The 16410-nt window shown below is 42.6% G+C and overlaps 1 protein-coding gene across 3 annotated transcripts in view; it reads right to left on the bottom strand.

Annotated features, from left to right (window-relative positions):
* The window catches only part of vimar (visceral mesodermal armadillo-repeats), a 124737-nt gene that overhangs the window by 74505 nt on the left and 33822 nt on the right, over positions 1-16410 (bottom strand). For all 3 annotated transcript variants that reach the window (XM_037428550.2, XM_075878157.1, XM_075878156.1), the window contains exons 7-9: positions 10232-10357; positions 6812-6967; positions 2251-2382 (exon numbers count right to left, since the gene is read on the bottom strand). In XM_037428550.2, coding sequence (XP_037284447.2) covers positions 2251-2382; positions 6812-6967; positions 10232-10357 — 414 coding nt within the window. The remainder of the gene's footprint in view (positions 1-2250; positions 2383-6811; positions 6968-10231; positions 10358-16410) is intronic.

Raw genomic sequence — 16410 nt, 5'->3', positions numbered from 1 at the left:
CGCAACGCAGACGTCGGGAATGAAGAGAAACGCTAATGGCACGACTACGAGCGATGAAGCCAGCCGCAATGCACGAGCCGGCCCTGCATGCGCATGGTATTCTACCGAACAGCCAACGCGTGTGAATAAGAAGAGAATGAGGGTGCTCGAGGCAGAGGCTCACGAGGACTACCGACCTTCGGATCTTCTTGATTGCTGTGCATCGTTCACTTTGGGCACAAGTTCGACCATAATAAATTGTGTAAATGGAACATCCTTGTTGTGAGGCTGCTACATTTGTTACAGCATGACTATTCTATTTCTCTGGGGCACACATTGCATGATGTGACAAAAGGTATTTGACCCTATTAGAGTCTGCAAGCACCCAGATTGATGGCACTACAGCACGAACAGCTAATAGTATATGCATTAGTTTGGCACTAGTATGGGAAGTGTATTTCATTAATACAGTTTAATGATAAGCATTTCATTAAGTAGAAAATGCTTTTGAGCGCTGAATTTTCATATTAGATTACACACTCTCTTGAATATCTACTACAACAGCACAAACTGCGTGAAATTAGATATCGCTAGCATATACATTAACCTGGCTATCTATGCATTTATTACACTGTAATGCTGCTGTTTCCAGGCTACCTCCCTTCTTATTTTGAGCTTCACTACTGCCTTCAGACGAAGAAAAACAAGACTCTATCCAAGACTGCCACTGCTACGATTTGAACTCATGTCACATCAGCAATGTGTACTTAAGAGCTGGACAAGCTGCGTGCTATATTATTGTGCAACAATAGCATATAGTAATTAATGCAAGGTGTCGCACTCAATGTAGACTAAGATTAACAGTAGTGGGCATAAATATATTTTAGAGGCCACAACAAGCAGTACTGCAAAATACAACTGCGCAGTGCATGTCACAAAAAACTGCGTTCTCGAAAAAAAATGACTGTGTATTGGCATGCGATTCTTCAGTCATACTTGTGGGAACACATTCATGGCAATAAAAGGTGTATGTGACAACGATTATAATGAGCCTCATTGATTGATATGTGGGGTTTAACGTCCCAAAACCACCATATGATTATGAGAGACGCCGTAGTGGAGGGCTCCAGAAATTTCGACCACCTTGGGTTCTTTAACGTGCACCCAAATCTGAGCACACGAGCCAACAACATTTCCGCCTCCACCCGAAATGCAGCCGCCGCAGCCGGGATTCGATCCCGCGACCTGTGGGTCAGCAGCAGAGTACCTTAGCCACTAGACCACCGTGGCGAGGCTATAATGAGCCTCAAACATTTTCATTTAACAATATTTATTACTTCGTCACACAGAAAAAAGTCACATTTAGATCACAAAAAAAGAAGGTCATTAATTACAGAGAAAACATTCCTCTCAAATAATCAGAAAATATATAGTTCTGAGTTCAACCTTATTTTAGTTTTGTTTTCTTCTTAAATACAGTTGTATGCCTTTACAAAACACACTGATGTAATTGATAACTGGGTATTAGAAGCACCAGTTCGCCTACACCAAAACAGGCGTTGATCAGAAAACGAGAATGTGGTATTAATTGATTATTCAATCAACCAACAAATTAATCAATCAGTCAATCTAAGACACATCTCAGAATTACAAAAAATAACTGCTCCTCGGGGAACGTCTAATATAAACAGGTTTAACTGAATATTAGTCTTAATAGCTCACAGTTATGCACCACTAATTACTAAAAAACATTATGCACCCTGTAACATTGCCTATCTTATTTGACAATCAATTCTATTCTTGTTCTGTCTGCTTGTTGATGTGCCCATTAAATGTGCTCCTACTGTGTAATAACAATGCAATGTGCTATATCCAAAACTACGTTTTGGGCTGGAGGTCTTTGATCAGTGATGACCCCTAGCTGGCCACGAACACTACATTCAAAAGCAGAATTGACCACTCATCTTCAGTCTGTGATTCTAGACAACAGTACATGCCCAAACAACCATGCCTGCAAAACCAAAAACCAGTTCACTACAAGTGTGAAAAAAATAACTGTAAAAATTAATTCAGTCTGTGATTCTAGACAATCGTACATGCCCAAATAAACACGCCTGCAAAACCAAAAACCAGTTCACCACAAGTGTGAAAGAAAAAAAAAACTAAAAATTGATTTTGGCTCAGAAAATTTTCATTCAATTAAGTACTAAACATTGTTATACTCAATTATTTCACTACATGCCTTGAGAAGAGAAAAAACACATGGCTGACCTTTGCGAGCAAAGTTGCCGGCTGACAGGGCTCCAGCCACACGAAGGTTGTCGTCATCTGCCTGGAGCCATGCCATCGTGGCCTTGTAGATGGGCCCACTACCATTCTGGTAGACATGCCGCATACTAGCATCTGCCTCACAGAAAATAAAGCAATAATCTGCTTACCATTAAAATTACAGAGTTCATGACAAGCAGTAACCTCTATGGCAGAATATTACTGCCTAAAAAAAACTAAGTTATACTTAAAGCTATTTTTATGCAAGCTTGAAACAATGGCATTACATTTGAATGAGTGACTAACCAAGTGCAATAATTATGGCTCTCTAAGAGCTTGGCCATATACACCTGGGAGCAAAAGTATGTGGAGCATACCTGTTCATATACCATTGCTGTCTGCATAGTCTAGTGGTTGTCTGCTGCGGAGGTAATTTCTTTTACGCCTCCGTGGTCTGTATACGTTTGCTCACAGGTGTACTTATATTTACACAAAACTGTGCATACTTTAACATAGAGAGCAAACTCAAACCATACTGCAGAGCTTACAACAGCAATATATGTGTCTGTATGCACCCAAAAGAATTTCTTAGAATTTTCAGGGTTGTCATTAAGCCCTTATGTGGAGCTCTTTTTCATGAACATGTAAGCATATTCGTGTTTTACACGAAAGTGTTTTATCCCGGGATCCACCAGAACTTCACTAATGTATTTTCATCGCAGATATGACATTGTAAGGCACGAGAACACAATACAAAGAAAGAAACCAGAAGAAAAAGTTGTACGAATTTGGAGGACCGGAAATCGAACCCACGACCTCTCAGGCGCGCGGTTATAAGAAGCAGGCACTTAGCCGACTGAGCCATTGGTGCATTTGTGAAGAGTCTTTCAGACACACCTTATATGTCTCACACTCCTTCGCTCTATACTTTGTTGGGTTTGGCGCTTGGGCCGAAAAGGGGATCAGAATTCCATGTACTAAGGGACTTCTTGCCCGCAGAAAACCGTTCAAGCCAGGACATTGCTATTCCAAGCCGGCTGGGAAGTAAGGGGCCCTGCAGTCTGAAGTCGCTATCGACCACAATGGGTTTTGGTGGCAACAACATTCCTCGAAGAAACAGCGGCTTCACTGCGGTCCTTTTAATGCGTCGGCACGAGCGTGAGACCCATTACCCTAACGACCTTTTCACGCCAGCGAGGGGACACAGTGGTGCCACAGCACAAGTGTGATGACTCTGCCCCGGTCAAGGACGCTGATGTGGGCGGGTGCGGGTGGCCTTGTTGAAAGTGGTGTATGTCTTGGGATTGGACAGTGTAATTTGATGCCTTTTCCCTCACCCACGGATCTGGGGAAATGAGACTGTTTATAATCAGCCTTCACAGGCTGTTTCAAGAGTTTTTTTGATGTACAGTTTTTTCGACACAGGTTTGTTAAGATGTAACGCTCCTCCATGTAATCTATGTAAATAAACCTCTGTTAATATCTCTCCAAAAATGTACCTTCCTCCCTGCAAGATGGGCTGAAAGGGTTCAGTGGTGGCGGCCAGCTACCTACAACAAGACCAGCCGGGCCCGAGCTGTGAAAACTGGTAATCGGGGTGAGATGCTGTCGACCTCCGGTCATAATAACTAGTGGAAGCAATGGCATGCCATCAAACCCGGTCCTAACAACTGAATGGTAGCAGTTGGATAAGACTGACCTTGTGAAAGCAGATGTAGGCCACATGGTGGGATCGAGTAGCAGTGCCATGCCATCAAACCTCGGTTCTAACAACAGGATGGCAGCAGTTGGATAAGACTGACCTTGTGAAAGCGGATGGAGCCTACATGTTGGGATCAAGTAGCATGGTGGGAATGCACCTTCCTTCCTGCAAAATGGGCTAAAAGAGTTCGGTGGCGGCGGCCAGCTTTCTACGAAGACCAGTCGGGCCCGAGCTGCGACAACTGGTGACTGGGGTGAAATGCTGTCGACTCCCGGTCATAACAACTGGTGGCAGCGGTGGAATGCAGTCAAACCCCAGTCCTAGCAAACTGCATTCTTCATTTATCGGAGCGGTGCCCTCGCCTAAGATAGGAGAAGTACTGCATTGTGACACAAACTAACACTGATAGAGACTGCTGTGGCCGTCTCAGCACTAAGGTGCATTGATGCCAGCATTTGAATGGACACTGGCATCAGAGCCAGATTAACCCTAGTAATGCCACCTCAGTGGCATTGGCCCTAGTAGAAACACAGTGTAGCATGGCCTTTGCAATCAGTTCTGACAAAGCTCCTGGAGGCAATTTTGGAAGCCACAAACAAAGGCTGCAATTTCCATGTGTCTATCCGCTGATTTGACTTGGTGATGACGCAGTATCATGCACTCTTTTGCATTGTATTGGTTTCGGTCATGTGCTTCGCCTTTCCTGTTGTGCTAGCGTGTGCAGCGTAGTCAAGCTTCCGTGCGCATCAATGGTGTATCTTCGCTGTCAACTGGTACATGATTGATATGTGGGGTTTACGTCCCAAAACCACCATATGATTATGAGAGACGCCGTAGTGGAGGGCTCCGGAAATTTCGACCATCTGGGGTTCTTTAACGTGCACCCAAATCTGAGCACACGGGCCTACAACATTTCCGCCTCCATCGGAAATGCAGCCGCCGCAGCCGGGATCTGTCAACTGGTACAAGTGTGATGGCACCGACTATGAGAACTGCTACATTAGGTACTACTGAAAGACAACACTGCCGACGGGTGAATGTTGTGCAAGTGAGTTTGGTGCAGTGATCCACACACCAGGGAAAGCGGTAGGTCTGCGCACGTTCACGGCTCAAGCCGAGAACTCAGCCTCTCTAGTTAGTGAAGTCGAGCGCATCGTGACCCAACTGGCTGCCATACAGACATTGATGCAGGAACCGAAATGATCGGATCTTCGCTGCAGCAATATACCAGCAGTACGCTGCTCACCAACACGACACCGCCATGCCAAGCATATACACAGAATGGTCGCCGACCCGCAAATCATGTGCCGTTCGTTGCAGCGGACCCCGATTTGAAAAGGATTCAGTGAAAAACCATTCGGTTTCGTTTGCACGGTTTGTGAAAGCCTGTAGTTCACGTGCGTTTTGCACGATGCTCCCGTTTGTGCAATACAGTCTCTCTAGAAAGTGTATCCCAGTTGAGAGTCCTTAGTTGTTGTGATGTAGAAGATGTGCTACCAGGTGTCAATACGGGAGCATGAACATCTGAGAATGCTGCAGACACTAAATACCAATAGACATTATATGTTAATGTGCAATAAAAATTTAACTACTTCTGTGAAGACTTGTTTCATTTTTGTGCGTTATAGTGATTCCTATATCAGAGAGATCAAACACATTTTTTGTTTTACTTTTGCTGGATAGCTTTACATGATATGAACAGCTGTCTTGACCGAGCATCTTCAAGTCAGAATTTCTAAGTCATAAAAATATAATAATGAGCTCTCAGGTTAAGAATCCAACAATACAAGATGATGCCTCTGCTTGTCAAATACTACTGTAAAACCTTTTATTACTGCACGTCCTTAATTGTGCAAATCTTGGAAAAGAGTAAAATCTATAAGCGTGAATAAGTTCTGAGAGCACATATGAACACTATGCAGAAAACAAATTGATTGATACGTGGGGTTTAACGTCCCAAAACCACCATATGATTATGAGAGATGCCGCAGTGGAGGGCTCCGTAAATTTCGACCACCTGGGGTTTTTTAACGTGCACCCAATTTCGAGCACACAGGCCTACAGCATTTTCTCCACCACCTAAAATGCAGCCGCCGCAGTCGGGATTCGATCCTGCGACATGCGGGTAAGCAGATGAGTACCTTGGTCATTAGAACACCGCAATGGGGCAGGAAACTAAAAAATAACCTTGCGAACTAAATGTGCTGACCCCAAAATGTGGTGAATTTGATTAACTTAGCTAGGCAAGCTCGCATACTGCCAGACATAAGAAACAAACTCATGAGTGCAGGCATGAAAACAAATTGTGTGTAGAAGCTAACACATGTCTTGAATGACAACTGATGCACGAGGAGCTATGCTTGAATAACACAGATGACTGAAATGTCCAAATGAGCTTTTGTAGCACAAGTAAGCCCTATTGCACAACCAAGGTACTCATTCCAAAGTACCCGAATCTACAATTTGCGAACAACTAAGGCTGTAAAATTACACAGTTTTAGAGTATTACTTGCAAACATACATTTACTGCATGTTGACAAAAAATTAAATATTTAGTTTGTTACACCCAATAATTGATCATAGGGAGAGAGCATATGCTTGGGCACGTTGATAAACTGTGTTAAATTTTACAGTGCACAAAAAACAGACAAAGTTGTATGTCAGCATTGTCCCTTTCAGTCATTGTTCTTTTTATGTGGTACAACAGTCAACATGTTATACTAAAACTTTTACAGGAGAAATTGTATTTGTAATACATCCATGAAAACCACTCATTGTCATATTTGGTAATTATACTAACCGAAATTGTAAAAAAATAGTGCATAATAATGAAGAAGAAGTCATGCCAGTGTTTGCACTTGCCTCCAGTTAGGACAAGGACTGTAAGGTCGCAGATGGTTTTTATTACGCTCTGTCTCTCTTCTGATGAAGGAGTTCCAGGCCCAGACTGAAATCTCTTCAAGACTTCTATGAGCTTCTCACAAAAGCCCAGTTCCACAAGGTCTTCTTTTACTTCATCTATAAAATGCCAAAAGAGAAAAACCAGACAAATTAGGTCGCAGAAAAATGTGAAGGGTACTATGTCTTGGACACTCTCAAGCCTTTAATAATCGGTCATGACACTAAATAAAGACTCCAGGTTTCAAGTCAATGCTTTTGAAAAGGTGCTCTCCCAGTGTGGCATCCACTGCCCTGGATGTTTATTGCAGGGTGTCTACCATTTTAATTTTCCAGGTTCCCTGACCTTTCCAGGTTCTTCATCACAATTAAAAGTAAATTTCATGACAGTTACATCTGCTTGGAAAACTGTGCACTGAAAAGAAATCTTCGCACAGAAAAAAAAAACAGGCTCTCATATATAATAAGTAAATATAGTATTTACCACACACTCAGAATGTTCTGAGCATGTGTGGTAAACAAAAAATTCCTACATTTGGCCAAAATAAACCTCTGTGTCAAGTAGTGGGCAACTTCGAAAAAACCAGGAAGCCAACTCTCGAGTTAAAATTAACCACAGCTGAAAGTTTGAAGCAGCTCGCAATGGTTCGACAATGCAGCAAAAGGTGCTAGAAAATGTAGAAGTGGCACAATCTAGCGGCATCCATGTAAAAGGACGCGGGATCCTGGCGGGTTCTAGTTCACTATAATGTCTCCAGCCCAGGCTGCTTAAGATGTAGACTGGATTGAATTAGATTAACCTGGACTGCAGTATTAACTTTTGATTTTCGTCCCCGCCTAAATTGCACAGCTCTAAAATACGCTTTTCCACAAAAAAAAAAGAATAAATACAGCTCGCGTATCCCATGCATCTTGCCTTGGCCGCACTGCAACTTTCTTTCTTTTACAGGGAAAGCTGTTACAAGATCACAACAAGGGTCACACGCAGCACCGTAGTTATCCGCCACCCATAACCAATATCGCACGAAATAACAAGAAACTTAAATAAAAAACACCAGACTTGTTGTGACATAGTGGGATTCGGACCCAGGTCCACTAAGTGCTAGCCCAGTATTCTAACACTCAGCCACGCTGGTGCTTGGGAATCGTATTCAAACTTGCCTAAGGCAGGCTTGATGTCGGTAAAGAAATTGTGTTAATAGAGTAACAAAGCACTTCCGAACAGCAACAAAAGAACCAGGCATCAGAAAATGTAAATCGCATAACAAGTGGGTCGTTCAATGCTCTAACACATTTCAAAAGCTTGTTCTTCATCACCCATTAACTGTGGCACATACCTACTTAAGGCATAATTCTTCATCGTCATCAGTCACTGAATTAGCACAAAATTCGTTGAAAGTGTTTAGTGGATACCACGCTAGACAAAAAAGATACCATAGTGAATACTGGCCTACTACACAGAAATTATGATTATTTATGGCATAGTGGGTAGCCAGCAAGTGCGCCTCTAGCATTTACCCAAAGAGTGTTTATAAAAGGCTCTCTGAAAGGCCCCTCTCTATGCTTTCGCTATGACTGTGCGTTCTGCGCAGGCCTGGCGATACTTTTTTTTTTTCATGACTTTTTTTTTTACTTATGCAGGTAATTTTGTGCACGTTTTTCCAAGACAAATGTGCACAAAATTACCTGCATAAGTAATGTTGTGGTTCGAAAGTCATATATGCTGTGCAATATGTAGAAGCCACAGACATCAAAATGGTTCATGTACCAATATAGAACCTAAGAAATACTTTAGTCAACATGAAGGACAAGTTGCCAAGTGGAAACTTTCGTAGTCTTGTTTACGCTAGAGGCTGCTACGATTGTGACGAGTACAAGGGTGAAATTGCCAATTTCAATCGAGAAGTCAAACAACTTGAGCATGACATGAAATGAAGCGTGGCCTCGAATGCCCTCACTGAACACGTGGAATCTACAGGCCATTAAATTGATTGGTCAAGTGCACGTGGTCTGGCAAAAAAAAAAACAAAAGCAAAAAAAAGCAGAGAAGCTAGCATCGTGCCTGCACGCGGAATCCCTGTATATACAGACAACTGCACATATGCTGAACAGGAGTGATGAGACGCTTCCAACAGTGTACTCTCAGGGCTTGTGTCATGTACTTAGGCATACTTAAGAGGGCACTAAAGAGAAACAATGACTTGGTTTAGATTGACAAACTGCACTCTGACAACTCTAATTACTCATACATTTTACTACCATAACGAGATAATAAAAGTTGAAGTTTCATTACTAAATGTTGCACTGAAAATTTCGCACATTGATTGATATGTGAGGTTTAACGCCCCAAAACCACCATATGATTATGAGAGACGCCGTAGTGGAGGGCTCTGGAAATTTCGACAACCTTGGGTTCTTTAACATGCCCCCAAATCTGAGCACACGGGCCTACAGCATTTTCACCTCCATAGAAAATGCAGCCGCCGCAGCCGGGATTCGATCCCGCGACCTGTGGGTCAGCAGCCGAGTACCTTAGCCACTAGACCACCGCGGCAGGGCAATCTTCGCACGTGACGTCAGAAATTTCAAAACACATTTTTTTGTATTTTCACGACATTGGCTTGATGAAATTGCTTGAAGTTTCATATGCTAGATCTATGGCACCTACAGATAACAACGTACTTCATGTTTACCAATTAGAAGTTATATCGGACCCAGTAGACGCCTTCAAAATTTATGACGTCTCGGGGTTTGGTGCAGGAATCTGAAGATAGCTTCTCCACCAGGATTTGCTTTTTGCGCGCTTTCTTACTTACCAAATGTCGTGTAGCGGTAAGAGTGGGCTTGTCAGGATTGTGAAATCATACTTTACTAATAGGCGATATATCATTCTCTTCTTTAGTGTCCCTATAAATATGCTGTGCCTTTCTTATGGCTTTTTTTGCGAACAAGGCTCCTGCAACAGGTGCCAAAAGATCAGTAAACGGTGTTCTTTTAGCTGGTGTATCATTTCACGTTTGCACTAAGAAGCAACAGTTATGCACTGCTTTCTTTTTTATGCCTTTTTTAGCTGTTCACTGTAGTCAGGTAAAGGAGCGACTTTATAAGCTTTGATTAATGGTAATGCTTATTTTTGTGACAGTCGCACAGACTGCCACCAGTTTCCATGATTTGGCCAAGTTTTTCAGAAATTCCCTGACTTTTCCAGGATGGTCCAGATTCCCCAACTTTTATAGGTTTCCCAGATTTTCCAGGTTGGTAGACACCCTGTTGTTATGCAATAAAATTAGAGGCCTTAGAATAATGGAAATAAATCATATTTTATAAATAAATAAAATTGGTACATCGCACACCAACCACAGTGTGGCAAATAAGAATACGCACCACTTTCAGCAAGGTTTCCAAACAACTCGAGCAGAACCTCAGTCACTTCTTCTGAGAAAACTTTGTCGAGATTACTAAGCAGAAGGGACAGAGTATGTTTTTCAGTAAGCCGTTTACGACCATCATCTGCAGGAAAGAAAAAAATTGAAATTACATCTGATGGAAAGGCTAAAGCTTGATTTACGAAGTAAATAAAACATGACAACCAGTTGTACTTAGAACAGCACTGTAAGCATATTTCAGTTTCTTGCTTTTATTCACTTTAAAATTATCAATGGCTTGTACTTTTTGGAAACATGTTGGCATACCAAATGACAAAAAATTGTATTTGAAATTTGAACACTTATTAATGTGTGCTTTGCAATGTAAATGCTTCAATGAACTTGGAACAGGCATTTATTTAAATCCACACATTTTACAGCAACAGAGATACATATCAAAATGTTTCTATCATTGTTTACCCGACACAGCACTACAACCGATAACAATGACAATTATTTGACTATCTTTAAACTCTGTATGTATTAAAATCCTACTGTTTCTTAAAAGATGCCGGAAGTATAGTGAGAAAAGCATGCAAATGAAACTAAAACATTTGCAGGCTATATTAAACAGGTCATACTAATGATTTAAATTTGTATAAACTCATCAGATTTTTCAAGTGATTTATCGGGCCACCCTGACACTTAGGCCTAAATGTTTACAAAACAATACTACTCCCAAAAGACAATTGTTTTTGCACATTAAACCTGCAAGCCTCGATTTTAAAGGTGCATCTTACACATTCATTCTAATGCTGCCATTACAACTTCAGCTATCTTTGTCTTTTGCAAGCATGTTTTAAATTATCCATTACGGAATGTCTCAAGGTGCTATAAAATTATCACATTGATGCTATCATTGTAAGTTATTGTAGCCATATGCTAAGATTCCATCCACACAGGGAACTTAGAACCTGGCAAAATACACTAGATTCAGCATTTGTATCCATCACAAAAAAAGGAAGGTGGAAATGAACACAGAACAGTGAAAGTCGCTCTGAAAGATGTTTTTAACATCCTCTAAAAATGCTTATAATCTGCAGTTAAGGCTCCCGCGAACATGCAAGCCAAACCATATTGCAATGCACGCAGCAGAGAATTTCTAATTTCATGTCAGACAGTAAAAGTTGCTTGCTCTACCCTTTGCAAACTACGCTGCAGTCAGGACTGCTGCAAGCAATGGCTAATTTTTTTAAAAACACCGAAAAAGTATGGTCTTGATCAACATTTGCCTGCTGTACGTATTGTTTTCTTCCACAATCATGCGAGGTGCCACCTCTAATACTACATGCCAACTCTTCAAACACTATGTGCCTGAGTTGATCACTCCACTCGTCCTGGGCCTGCTAAGACAGTGCTCAGTGATTTATTAAAAGACCCCCAGTACACTGCCACAGCACACTAGTTGGTATGTGGGGTTTAACGTCCCAAAACCACCATATGATTATGAGAGACGCCGTAGTGGAGGGCTCCGGAAATTTTGCCCACCTGGGGTTCTTTAATGTGCACCCCAATCTGAGCACACGGGCCTACAACATTTCCGCCTCCATTGGAGATGCAGCCGCCGCAGCCGGGATTCGAACCCGCGACCTGTGGGTCAGCAGCCAAGTACCTTAGCCACTAGACCACCACGGCGGGGCTGCCACAGCACACTAGATATTTTCTACAGACTTACATGCTAAATAACTTTGTAGAAATCACTTTATGTTTAGCCAATTAAAAGTGCTTTAAAATAAATCATCTGTATTTCACTACCATATTTACATGCATATAAACTTCCCTCATGTATAACCAGCAGCCTCCCTTCTTAACTTTACAAATAATAATATATCATCATCATCAGCACAACTACGCCCACTGCAGAGCGGCAAAGTCCTCTTCCATGATTCGCCAATCAATCCGGTCTCGTGCTTTCTGCTGCCACGTAATAACTGTGAAGCTTTTAATCTCATTGGCCCACCTAACTTTCTGTGTCCCCTTCGTGTGTTTGCCTTCGCTGGAAATCCAGTCAGTTACCCTTAGTGACCAGTGGTTATCTTGCCTACGTGCTACACGCCTGGCCCATGTCCATTTCTTCTACTTGATTTCAACTACGATACCTTTAACTCCGGTTTGTTCCCTGACTCGCTCTGCTTTCTTCTTGTCTCTTACGCATGGTGTAAGAATATACAGATGCTTACACTCTCCACGCAACACATTGAAAAGCTCAATCCCAGCGCGTCCAGATAATGTTTGGGCCGTTATCTGTTATCATTCAGCTTGATTGATTGATTTGTTGGGTTTAACGTCCCAAAACCACCATATGACTATGAGAGACGCCGTAGTGGAGGGCTCCGGAAATTTTGACCACCTGGGGTTCTTTAACGTGCGCCCAAATCTATATCGTTCAGCTTCATCAGTGCCTTCTTAGATGGCACTACGACGAGCGGGGTCAGCCGTCACAACAGCACGCTCGGCAGAAGTGCGCATGCTGCCGATTCTGGGTCTTTTTATGTGGATGTGTGAGCATGCTGTTTTCAAGCCAGGCTCCTTTTTTCTTCGCGCGTGTTTAATGCTATTCTATCGATGAAGGTGTAATCGAACTGGTGAGAGGTTCACCAAATGGGTAGAACGTGTTTGGTACTGAACTGCCGTTTTGGCTATCGGGCTCGAGCGGAGCGTGTGCCTTTCTTCAAAGTGCCGTCTGAGAGTGATGGTTGGCATAAATATGTGAATTCGAATAGTAACATCTAGCCACGAAGAACTGCATTGCTTTAATGTGCTGTATATAAAATACCGTATTTACTCGCGTAATGAAAGCACTTTTTTCTCGAAAAATCGGAGCAAAGTTGGGGGTTGCGTTTATTACGCGGGGTAAACTTTACGAAAACTTTTTCAGGAGAAGGAAAAAATGCGGTAATGTAGAAAAAAAGTTAGGTCACTTAGCCTTTTGCGATTTACACAGGCGTACACTGTTTGGAAACAGCTTCTTTGTTGCACTTTAGTCATCATCGGTGGTTGATGGCACTATCTTCTGCAAGCTGTCCCCCAGCCATGTGGGGGTGACTATCTTTTCTCCTAATCGTTTAACTGCAACAGTGGTATCTGCTTGTGATCTTGAGGGGCGCCCAAAAGAGTGCATGGGGAAATGAAGGGGGGGGGGGGGAGGGGAATGAAGGGACAGTTAGAGTGAAGAAAAAAGAAAGGCTAAAAAAGAAAGGGGGGGGGGGGGCGGTGTTCTCAAGAAGCTACCGACCTCGATTTGAACCCAGACTGGTATTTTTGCATGCGTGTGTGTCTGGTGGGGGTGGTGTATGGGCATAGGTGTGCACATACTGTGCCTGCTAACCCAATGTGTCACCACCAGTCGCTTTTTTTTTGTCGGCCTCGGTTGGCGCCGGCAATTTGGTGATTTTCCCTTGCTGTGTGCTTATCAGCTGCGATGTCTCTATGTCTCTACACTCCCACCACTTGTGAACCCCGCTATGGTGCACAGATAAGACGAGGGGGGGGGGGTGCACAGATAGAAAGAAAAGCAATAGGCATGCGGCAACGGGCGAAGGGGAAGGGGCGGGAGCGAGCGGAGGTGGTTGAGGCGAGTTAGCAAAGCAATAAAAAATGGAAGAGATCCAACGGGTGAGGAGGCCCCAGGTGTCGGTTAGCGGTACTGCAAGTGGATGAATGTAGGAAGTGTGTGTATTACGCGGGGACGGGGGGGGGGGGGGAAATCTAAGTTTTGATGACTGAAGTTGGGGGTGCGTTTATTATGCGAGTGCATTCATAACGTGAGTAAATACGGCACTTGTGCGGTTCAAATATTCATATATTTCGTGGAACAACTCCATTGCTCTTGTGTGCTTGATATGGAATACTTGCACGTTTCAAATATTTATATTGCGTTCACGTGGAACAAGCTTAACTGTGGTTTGAAGATTTCCTGTGTAAATGAAAGCATCGATACACATAAAATAAGTTTCTGGTGCAGTAACTATCCTCTTTTGATTGAGGAGTAATAATTATTACCGGTGGTTTATGTGTCAAAACCACGATTTGATTACGAGGGACACTGTAGTTGAGAGCTCCTGACCAATTTTGACCATCCGGGGCTGTTCAATATGCACCTGCATCTAAGCACATGCAAGTTCCTTGCATTTTCCCCACAGGGAAATATTTTGATGGAAGAATAGCATGCTGGCTAACATTGTTTTTTTAAATGTTTTCTTTTGCATCGAGAAATACTGTGAAGAGACAAAAATACAAGTGCAGGCAAGCGGAACTTAGCTTTGAGTACTCTGCGATTGATCCGTGTTGATGACATTCACAGCCTGCATAAGGCATTTTCGTGTTAATGAATCCTTAAACCTAGTGAAGCTTTATCTTTTAATCCGAAATGACAAATTTTCTTAGCGCTTTGAGTGTTAGTCACGCCACTAAAAATGAAAACGTTGGGCAGGCAGAGGAATTTTAATGCGCCAGCACCACTATGTTAGGTACGTTCGCCGCGGCACCATCTGACGGCTAACAGAAAGGTGTGCCCATGAAAGCGAACATTATCTGGCCGCTCAGCTGCGCTCAGTGTCAACACCTGGTTATTCTTACACCATGCTCTTAAGGTTACACCTATCATTTTGCTTTCCATCACTCACTGCGTCGTCCTCAATAAACCTTTTTCAAGCACACTAGCGCCGTCAATAGGTGTGCAAGCACTTATGGGAAAAGTTTGTATGCTGCAGCAGCCGTGGCGACGAGTGAGCGTATCTTACACTTCATCTTTCCATTCGCACCGTGCCAGCGCTTCTCAGATCAAATGAACTCGGCAAGGCGTGATATATTGCAGCGTTATTTACTTACAAACTTCAGTTCTTGGGTGCGATGCCCTGTCTACAATTTGCACTTGTCCCCCTGTTCAACTAGCTGAGTGGCTCAGAAGTTTCAGTTAATTATTATTATCCTTTCGCATCAGTCCACCTTTGGCATAAATAAAAAAAAACAGTACAACTTGGTTGCCAAAAGGAGCAAGCACTGTTCATAATTTTACGGATGCATTCGGAATCAATGTCCTTTGATGCTGTTTATGAGTAAATTGTGGGGTTCTGGTATAGTTAAAGAGTGCTTTAGAAATAAGCACAATTTCATAAAATAAAATACACTGACTAGACCCCTATGCACCGCTTGCAGCATATGCTTCTACAAACTTCCCTTGGCACAGTAACTGCAGGTTGGAAAACTTCCCTTGGCACAGTAACTGCAGGTTGGAATAAAGTCTACAGGGCAAAGAGAAAGAAGTAGGACCAGGAAAGAAAGATGCACACCAGAAACGCACACTAATGACAAAGGTTATCAAATGTGTTACCAACATATATAAGAAAATGGGGGTGCATCACACATGTCAACAAGAGGTACAAAAAGACTAACAACTGAGGCGCGTGTGTACATTTTATTGATAAAGTCAAGTTTCTTGTGTTGAAACAATAGTGAAGGTTAATTGACTGAAACAAGGTGCGGTGTTCTTTATGAAATGTCTCTGAGATTTTTCACATAGTCTGGTAAAGGTGACTGTGCAAGATTACCTGGCCTTGAAAGATTAAATTGCATTTGCATGACTGAAAATACAAGGTGCAATGAGATGGCTTCATTCAATGAATTTTGATGCTTTCTGAGTCGCGTCCTGATACATAAACCAGTCTGACAGATGTATATATGTGAACACAAGAAGAATTCGGTTAGCAACTCTTGCACAACAATTGAAATAATAATTGGCATGCCTCTCATAGTGCGTTTCTCTGCCCGCTGCAGCCACTGCGACCTTTTCCTCTCTAAGAAATGTTACTAAGTATATGGTGCGAAAAACGCGATTCCGACTGTGCAAAACGTATGCATAGAGTAACTCCAATATTCCTAGTTTCTGCCCGGGTGAAGGTCTGTAGGTAAGTATCGGCAAGATGCAGCTGTTATATACTTTCCTCTTTAGGGTTAGTGATAGATTACCATTCATGATACGAGAATGCTTGCCGAATATGATCCACACCATCTTTACTTGTCTAGTTATTTCACTCTCATGATTCGGCTCCACAGTGAGTAGACATATTCCTTTAAAACTGCCAGCGTCTGTCTAATAATTATTAAGTGCTGTTTTCTGCCGAGACTGTGGCACATTCC

This window comes from Rhipicephalus microplus, chromosome X (genome assembly GCF_043290135.1).
Source record: "Rhipicephalus microplus isolate Deutch F79 chromosome X, USDA_Rmic, whole genome shotgun sequence".
In the NCBI taxonomy this organism is placed as follows: Eukaryota; Metazoa; Arthropoda; class Arachnida; order Ixodida; family Ixodidae; genus Rhipicephalus; species Rhipicephalus microplus.
This window is presented reverse-complemented; position numbering and strand designations above follow the sequence as displayed.